Source organism: Sinocyclocheilus rhinocerous, unplaced genomic scaffold, assembly GCF_001515625.1.
Source record: "Sinocyclocheilus rhinocerous isolate Xijiao unplaced genomic scaffold, SAMN03320098_v1.1 scaffold346, whole genome shotgun sequence".
Lineage (NCBI taxonomy): Eukaryota > Metazoa > Chordata > Actinopteri > Cypriniformes > Cyprinidae > Sinocyclocheilus > Sinocyclocheilus rhinocerous.
In genome coordinates, this window is record NW_015630993.1 from 484,050 (window position 1) to 493,251 (window position 9,202).

The window sequence follows — 9,202 nt, forward strand, 5'->3', positions numbered from 1 at the left end:
TTTAAAGTCATTGTTGTGTAAAGCATCAAACAGACATTACAAAAAGTAGCTTCAGCAAGAAATATTTTGTGTGATAAAATTTATTACATATACTCTTTTGGACCATGAGGGTGAGTAAATGATGACACAATTGTCATTTCTGGGTGGGTGAACTATACTTTTAATAATAAATTTTATTATTATTACTATGGAAATATGAAATGATTTCTTTAAGGAAATGATACTCTAAATAATAAACTAAAACTGCCAGTAGGTGGTGGTAAATGTCTTAATGATTAAGTAATCGAGTAATTTATTCATTCATTTGATTCGTTCACATGGCTGATTCATTCAGGAGTGAAGTAAATGGTTCTTTATGAATGGTCCATTGAATCATTAGGCTTGTTCGACTTGAAGCGGATCATCACCATCAGACCGATCGGTGTGTGACATCAAAGTACCGCAAGAGACGACTCTGCATGCTTTTAAATTGCTCTCGCGGTACTTTGATGGCATACACACAGTGCTGCTTCAAATCCAACGCGCCTATGGCCAGTGGTTCAACGCTCCAAATGGTTCACCCAATTCGTTCAAAACGTGCATTAAAGTCGGCATGAAACGGAAGTAGCGATTGTCTTTTTTTCTTTACTGTGACATCTATCCGAATGAAACGGCATCTGAAATGAGAGGGCGGGACTTGATTTCGTACTTCGGGAATTGATTGGATTCGTTGGAAGTTGGGGCGTTGCTAACAAAATGGAGGCAGATCTGAATGCCAGTTTCCAGTTAGTTGTGGGGGGATTTCTCTCCACTGGATTCACCGCAACACCCCTAGCATGAAGAAATTTTTTATTTATTGAGGAAAACGAGGACGAGGACGATCAACGGCACAAAACATACCTAACAGCACGTGCGCAGAGAGAGACTGCCTGAATGACTGAGCGCGTCCTCAATCAGGTTAAGTCATATTCATAAAAAAAATGGTTTGCCATGTCCTAGGAGTAATGTTGTGGTAATATCCTAATATCCTTTCAATTTTAAGGGTAGTGTACTCCCCCATGGCTTGCGTCAGCACTGGTCAATGCATTGATTTTGAGAATTCTATAAAGCATCAGCTTCAGTTTTTCCCCCTGTTGTTTATCCCAGCGTTTACCCCTCACGTCACTAGCTCCGCCCTTGCGCCATAGCCCGTGACCGGAAGAGAAGATGAGTCGTTTTGAGGGGGAGGGTAACGTTTTTGAGGGCACATGAATTTAAAAAAAATAATGAAGTGCGCGGATAAATTATTTATAATAAACACTACAGTATTCCATTAAAAAGTAAGAATTTTCAATTTTGATTTCATGGTGACTTTAAGAAATGAAATGCTGCTGTGTGTTGCTCGGAGACGAACAGTTCTGCTTTGTCTTTATATTTTCGTTGGCAAAATTGAGCAAAACAATTGGGCAAAATAACAGTATTAACTTCTTACTTACTGAACTGTTGTATAAGATCAGTATTTGCACTAGTATTTGCTCGTGTGATATTGCTTAACTGATGTAAATATGAGACAAAAACTCGCAAACAGGGGCATTTTTGCCTCATATCTTGAATTTTAGTGACATTCTACGTTCTCTAGGCTCCATCACTCAGTGAGTTGTTGCCCTGCCTCATATTTGTCATCAATCAACTGTATGAAATGTCAGATGACCCACATAGGTCTGGGGCGGGGCAAGTGCGTAACAATTTTAACAAGTGTTTAAAAAAAAAAAAAGGCTACGCAGTTAAGTGCTCCATTTTAGTAACATAATATGTAAACTATTCAATTATTTGAAAACAAAAGTAGACTACAAAGATTGTGTACCATAAATTTCAGCATCAAGTAGTTAAAAAAAAGGGTTTGCGGTATGTCAAAACCAGGGGAAAAATGACAATTAGTTGTCTTACCAAGTTCATAGGTGTCATTATAGGCTACTAAAGTGTACTTACGTTTTATTTATTTTTTGATTCCGTGCTAATCAGCTATTAGTAATGTATTTTGTGCATGGCTAATGTGTAACTTGCATGTTTGTAATACTGATGATGTGGAATTGCGCCTCTGTTTATGAACACCCTCAACTCTTGCTTTTTAATGAAACTTAACTGTTGTGACTTTTGGGTTCATTTAAGTTACTGAACAGCCAGGGCCATGAGACAAGTCCACATCGGAGTATAAACAAGCCATTATGTTACTGCACTGAAAGGTGTTCAGTTTTAAATGGAAGATCCCAATCTCAGACATCTGGATCTCAGAAGTGTTTTCAAAACATTCAGGGGATTTGTATGGTCTTAGTTCTAAATTCTAAAAAGAGTTAGAATTCAGCAATGCAGTGTGCCATCATCTCCTGAGCTTGTGTGCTCCCGCATCTTGTGTCTTACCTGGCTCATCTGGGTTAATGTGTAGATAGTCATAAGATTTCTTGATGTATTTGTCTGTGAATTTTCAGGTTATCACAGAATGTGTTGAACTCATTCTGAAGCATCTGGGCATTCAGATTGAAAACGTCTAAATTCTCTTTGTGAATTAGAGAGTTAGATATTAGGCAAAATCCATGTATTGGCAGACAGCAGAAGAATGTTCTGTTTCATTCTTTTTAATATGAATCATCAATGATATGCCTCACTAATAAGTTTCTATTAAAACTCAGTTTCCTTTTCTTATATGATTAGCTGTAAGACATGTCAGATATCAAACTGTTGGATTGATTGTTGCTTGTGCTGTATGTGCATTTTGATTGGTATGAATATAATGCCCCTCATAACCCATGTTTAAACGTTTTTATGATTGTGTGAATTTTTATCACCATTTTATTGTGTGCTTGTATAAGACAGGATGCAGATTTGCTTGGTGCTTGTAAAGCAGAAAAAAACTCATGATTGTGTGTCTTCTTGCACAAGAATCTTCATTTCACTTATCACTCTTGTTTTATGGTTGCCACATTACAGGCCATTTACATCGCATGACCCTCGACACTGAGTAGTAATGAATATTGTCTTATAGCAATTCTGCCACTGTTTTCCGCTCTTGATAATCAGAACTAAGCTGATAAATTATTCATATCTCTGTCTGTCAGCTGCTGCGTGTCATAAAATGTTACTCTTCTAGCAGTTGAGAGTTCATAATTTTATATCATTTATATTACTCTTGAAATTAACTTGATTTGTCATTAAATAACTTGATTTGCCAAGTTAGTTTTTTAGTTTTTTTTTAGTTTATATAAATGTATATTTATGCTGTCATAGTTTCTTCTTGTGCAATATAAAAAGATAATGCAAATGCTGCTCATGGTCATGACCTAATAGAACTAGGAGTTAATTATAAAACTTTTTCAGATCTATTTTGTCATTGTTTTTGTCTCTGCTTTTGGTTCCTGCTGCATTACGATTATGTAAACTCATAAGCTTGGGTCTAAATATTGGTCACAGCAAATTCATGTCAGATAAGGAATAGATAATCTGAGCAAATCAGATTTACTTCTCAAATTTAAACTGGGAAAAGTAATTCTGCCCAAAGACAAGCGCTGAAAGGAAAGTCTTGAAAATCATGGGATTGGAAATGTGTTTTTAGGGCTGATGAGCTGCTGGAAAAGGATTAACAGGTTTTAATTGCTCAACCTTTGATCTGCCCACCTTTGCTCTCTTGCTGTCTCTTTCCACTTTCTGCTGAGAAATACACTGCTAAACACTATTGGCTGCTCAAGGTATGTCTTTTCAGACCATTTATATTATATTTTATCTTTGCCAAATTATCTTTCCTTCATTGAATAAGACACTGTTTTAATTTAACTGATTGAAGTTTATCCATCTGTTGGGGGATCTTATGTGACTGTGAATCCTTTGGTTGAGATGAACAGCCTTTCCCTCGATCTCTGAAATTAGTCCGCAATGATTACTGTTTTTTTTTTTTCTTTCTAAAGCTTATACATTTTGATTGATTGTATTGATTAAAAGTTGCTTTGATTGTTTGGTATTGGGGAGATTAGAAATTGAAATGAAAGGAGTGATTATTTATTTGCAACCTTGTAAAGATTTTCCCCTCAATGTAATTTTCCTATAAATCCTGTATTTCAGGAATGGAAAACTTATTTGGCACTTTTGTTTTGTTTTGCCTACTAAGCAGGAAGTGTTTTTTTTCTGCTGACACTGTTTCCTCTCTTTCTTTCCTCTGCCTTTCTGTCACTAACAGAATCTATGGGCCAAGTTAAAATAGTCTGTAGAGTTTTACATTTCTTGATGTGTAGGTAACAAATGATGTGAATTTGAACAATTGACTTCTTTGTACTTGTAGATAGACACATGGATGTTGGTGTTAAATCTGATAAACGGATTATAAGCATATACGTAAATGCTTGTTTCTGTGACTGAATGTCATGAATAAGAGAGACACTAGTCACATTTCACCTCTCTCATCTATCAGCTTCTTTTGTCTATTATATTCTCTTTTTTTTTTTTTCTCTCTCTCTCTCTCTCTCGGTCTAGGCGCAGTGCTGAGAATGTGTGCTTGCTGAATATCCTACCTGTGTGTCCACTAGTTTCTTTAGCCTCTCGGCTGGGTTTTGTCCCGTCTTTTGCTTTCATTCTCCTGTAACGAAGCACCCACCATGTCACAGCCACCTGATGCAGAGCCCATTACTGTGGTACCAGCAGAACCAGCAACAACTACTGAACCAGCATCTGCCACAACACCCACCGCACCCGTCACCAGAACTTCATTCTGGAGGGAAAGGAGAAAAAGTACAGTCTGGCCTCTTCTTTTTGAAGATATTTTTAAATCGGGTTGATGTTACCTACAGCAAACATGTAAAAGTTTTGGTTTGTTTGTTTTAAATGGTAAATAATGAGCTTGTTCTCTTCCTCTACAGTCCCAGAGAGGACAGATGAGTTCCTGCTGGCCAGGTTTCAGGGTGATGGAGTGAGATATAAAGCCAAGCTCATTGGTGTAGATGATGTTGCGGAAGCCAGAGGGGATAAAATGTGTCAGGATTCCATGATGAAACTAAAGGTGCAGATCCAAGATGGTTGCCTTCATTTCTGTGTTTTTATATGGGGAGATATGGGGCGAAGTGATGATGATTATTATTATTATTATTTTATTCTGTTAATGGTACAGATATTATTATAAAGTGCTCAGTTCTTGTTTGTATACAGGGCATGGCAATAGCTGCTCGTTCTCAAGGCAAGCACAAGCAAAGAATATGGGTGAACATCTCTCTAACGGGAATCAAAATTGTTGACGAGAAAACTGGGGTGAGTAGTTTTGTGGATACTTCTGTAAGTCGATTTGTGAAATTGAGAACTGGCCACTTCATTTATCATAAAATTCTGTATTGACTTTATAGCATGCTCTCAGTGTCATCTCTCGCTCTCTCTCTGTCTCTAAGGTGATTGAGCATGAACATGTGGTAAATAAGATCTCATTCATTGCTCGCGACGTCACTGATAACCGGGCGTTTGGATATGTTTGCGGAGCAGAGGGGCAGCACCAGTTTTTTGCTGTTAAGACAGCTCAGCAGGTCAGAGTTTCTTCATCAGACACAAAATACAAAATCTTATCATAGATAACAAATCTGGGCACAGCATGACGTTTTTCAAGTGCAGTTAAATAAATACCTGTTAATGTATGGTTTGGGGTGGAACTGACTGTTTGAATGAACAAAAGAAGACAATGTAGGATTGTCATTATTTTGCCGTTCTATTTGGTGCCACTAGCAAAAATTGCACACAGCTGAAAATGATTACAGTTGTGAATGGAATGATATGTAATCCGAAGTGTAAACCGAGAATGCATTTACTCCTCTCTTCTACAGGCTGAGTCTCTGGTCATTGATTTGAAGGATCTGTTTCAGCTGATATTGAATTTGAAGAAGAAAGAGCAGGAGGCTGCACAGAAGGTGATGCATATATTTTTATTACTTAATAACAAAACGAATTCTGTTATTTAGATTATAGTATGTTTTAAGTAAATATTGTCTGAAATTGAATAATGAATTTGGTGCTATATATTTCATGCAAGTAGATTGTAGGCTTGTCTAGATATTTGTCTGTTGGTAAGCTAAGCTATTTTGAGTACTCAAGTCATTTAGTTTTGCTCAAGCAGCTCACAAACATTGAATGCCTCTCAAATAAATTATGCAGAAAAACATGTAGTTTTCATAAACATATTTAACTAAATGGTTTTTCCTATTAGGTTAGATGCATTTTATTGACTGAAACCTTTACTACTTTGCAGGGTGAAGGAAATGGCACCGTGATTGAGGTGGGTATAAACATTTTGGGCAATATTTCAGTCAATTATTTTGATGTAATCCTTCATTCATTTGTCTTGATGTTCTGTCGTCAGAATGGTGGTGATGCTTTACTCACCTTGGATGGTAAAGAAAATGCTGTAAAAGTGCGTGCTTGCAACTTCATACAAAATTATATTATTGAACAGTTCAACTCGAATCCTCAGAAAATAACCTAGAGGATGTTTTGTGTGTTATCCTCAGACTGTAGAGCAGATGGACCTGTTTGGTGATATGTCCACTCCACCTGACATTCACTCTCCGACGGTAATGACCCTAAAGTATACATTTTTGCCGTGGATCTGCTGTTGATGTTGTTTCAGCGGTTTATAGAATATTTCTTTTAAAAATATCCCCAGAGTTAGAATGAGCAAAGAGTTTGCCTTGATACATGTGACTAGATTTGTTGTTGTACAGATTTTTTCTTAACATACTGAATGCTTTGCCAGTATCTTTCATTAACACTTACCAACTTACCAAAGGCATCTATCGGCCGTCATTTCTCTTGTAAGGGTCTCAAGCATTTGGATTGGCTTCTTTTCATGACCAAAGAAAATGTTTCTGCACTACCAATAATGCTTTTGGGAAAGTCCCATTGGCCAGTAGATGGCAGCCAAACCCAAGAAAATCTTCAATTACATCCTATTACTGGTGTTTGAGACCCTTCCTATGGAAATGTTCATGTTATTAATGCTATATGATTTTAAAGTCACAGAGATCATTTTCTAACTATCTTACTATTTTCTTTCAGTATTTGTCACAGAATCTATCTCTCATCTCATCTTTTTTCTTTTAAAACCAGCCTGACAGTGTTCTGCTCCTTGACTTTGCTTTTGTGATTGATGGCAATCAAGGAAATCCTTGCATCTCATACTCCAATACACCAGATGACAAACCGGTTTCATCCATTTCAGATCTTTTCCCAACTCTTAGTTCTGATCCCTTCAGTGATGATCCCTTTTCTCCCTTGAATGATCAGTCAGATTCCATGTTTTCTTCCAATAGCGAGTCGGATCTTTCTAATGGACTGTCCGATGCCCAGTTGTCACATGAAAGCAAAGTAAACCAGCTTCCTTTAAGCAATCTGAATGATGAAAGCAATTCCCCCTTTAGCCAGAATCCTTTTTTGAGAACCTCAGTGAACAACCCACCAATCTTAAATGGGTTATACAAGTCAGTTCCTCCTGTTTTCCAAACTCCTCTCTTATGTAATGGATCGAGTAAATCAGTGGAATTGTTTCAAACCATCCTGCCAACTTCTGTTCAAAATGGAGGCTTGATAGTCCTTTGCCCCCCACCTCAAAGCTCGAAGTCTGGATGCATGCGGAGGAGAGAGGTGAACATTTGACAAGAGAAACTCAGTCTGTATTACTGCACATCCAAATGCTGAGAGAGACTATAAGGACTGTGCTGTTTTGCATAAACAGCAGTAATTTTGTTTAAAAAGATTTAAAATACAGAATACGTTTTTACTTTAATGTAAGGATGTTCTCCTATACGCAGTGAGGCTTGAGAAAGCATGCATGGATAGTTTAATTATTATTAAACACAGTCCTTGTAGTTTGTCTTCTAGATCACTGATCACAGTTGGATTTATGGTTTTCAGGGAGGTGTTTGGTGTTTAACGGAGGTTTGGTGTTTTTTGCACTGGAAATATTGGCTTGAAACTGCCACATTATTATCTTGTGTTGAGGGACATGGCATTGTTGTCTTTGTACTGTCAGTGTCTTAAAAATTTATCATATATTTTTTGCTCATTAAGAATGCTACCAAGTTTTATAATAACTGACTGTGGTCCTTATTCACTACTTAACAGTAGTAGCTTTATGCATCAATACTAAAAGGTTCCTTTCCAACTTGTTTGAACATAATTAAAGTATGGATGCAAACAACAATGTCATGGCAATCACTGAAAACAATACTGTGACTAACTGCATGCTTCACTTTGCATGGTAATTGACATTTCATGAGCTCTACTCAGAGATGCAGTTAATAGAAAATTAGACTTCAGATTGCCAGTGTATTTTGTTTGTTTCCTTGTGCCTCCGTTTAAATATGCAGGGTAAGTATACGTTCAACCAAGTATCTACATATATATCAGATTTAAAGGAGTAGTTCACTTCCAGGATGAAAATTCTGTCATCATTTACTCATCCTCCACTTGTTCCAAACCTGTATTGAGTTTCTTTCTTCTGTTGAACACAAAAGAAGATATTCTTAAAAATGTTGGTATCTGAACAGTTGATGAGCACCATTGACTTCCATAGTAGAAAAAAATACTATGGAAGTCAGTGGTGCCCATCACCTGTCCGGATACCAACATTTTTCAGAATATGTTCAACGGAAGAAAGAAACTCATACAGGTTTGTAACAAGTGGAGGGCAAGTAAATGATGACAATATTTTCATTCTGGAGGTGAACTAATCCTAAACATACATATTTATTTTCCCATGACAAAACTTTGGTGATAAAATTGGGCTTTTTCTTAGTGACTGTATTAGTACCTTTTATACTCCTTATATCTTTCTTTTTGAAATGTATGCTGTATCTCGTTTGGCACTGTAATTTTGCTTCAGAGCATAGTACTAAAATTATTTTAAACAAATTGTGCCCCCACAGTCACCTGGAAATTACCTGTTTGGAGCTGAACTTTTTGCTCCACCGGCCCAGAAAGCGTCTCAGCCCTCAAATCAGACCTCATCCATTCCAGCAGATCTCTTCAACACCACACCATCCTCCACCGTCCATGCTCTTGGTATAATGCATGCTTTTGGTACACTTATAAACTGAAGTGGCTGATCTCTCTCTCTCTCTCTCTCTCTCTCTCTCTCGCTCTCTCTTAATTTCAATTTTCAATTTAAGAGTGCTTTATTGGCATGACAAAAATTATACATTTGTATTGCCAAAGCAATTGCAGCTGG

General features: G+C 37.1%; 1 protein-coding gene across 3 annotated transcripts in view; it reads left to right on the top strand.

The window, feature by feature from the left end:
* The first annotated feature begins 4,480 nt into the window (after nt 1–4,480).
* The window catches only part of LOC107740939 (disabled homolog 2-like), a 7,610-nt gene continuing 2,888 nt past the window's right edge, over nt 4,481–9,202 (top strand). Inside the window, exons 1-10 of one of the 3 annotated variants that reach the window (XM_016553500.1) lie at nt 4,481–4,731; nt 4,860–4,999; nt 5,146–5,244; nt 5,379–5,510; nt 5,805–5,888; nt 6,227–6,253; nt 6,338–6,388; nt 6,486–6,548; nt 7,084–7,617; nt 8,898–9,036. In XM_016553500.1, the coding sequence (XP_016408986.1) occupies nt 4,599–4,731; nt 4,860–4,999; nt 5,146–5,244; nt 5,379–5,510; nt 5,805–5,888; nt 6,227–6,253; nt 6,338–6,388; nt 6,486–6,548; nt 7,084–7,617; nt 8,898–9,036 (1,402 nt within the window). In that variant the 5' untranslated portion in view covers nt 4,481–4,598. The remainder of the gene's footprint in view (nt 4,732–4,859; nt 5,000–5,145; nt 5,245–5,378; nt 5,511–5,804; nt 5,889–6,226; nt 6,254–6,337; nt 6,389–6,485; nt 6,549–7,083; nt 7,618–8,897; nt 9,037–9,202) is intronic. The other 2 variants (XM_016553501.1, XM_016553502.1) reach the window with 2 other exon arrangements.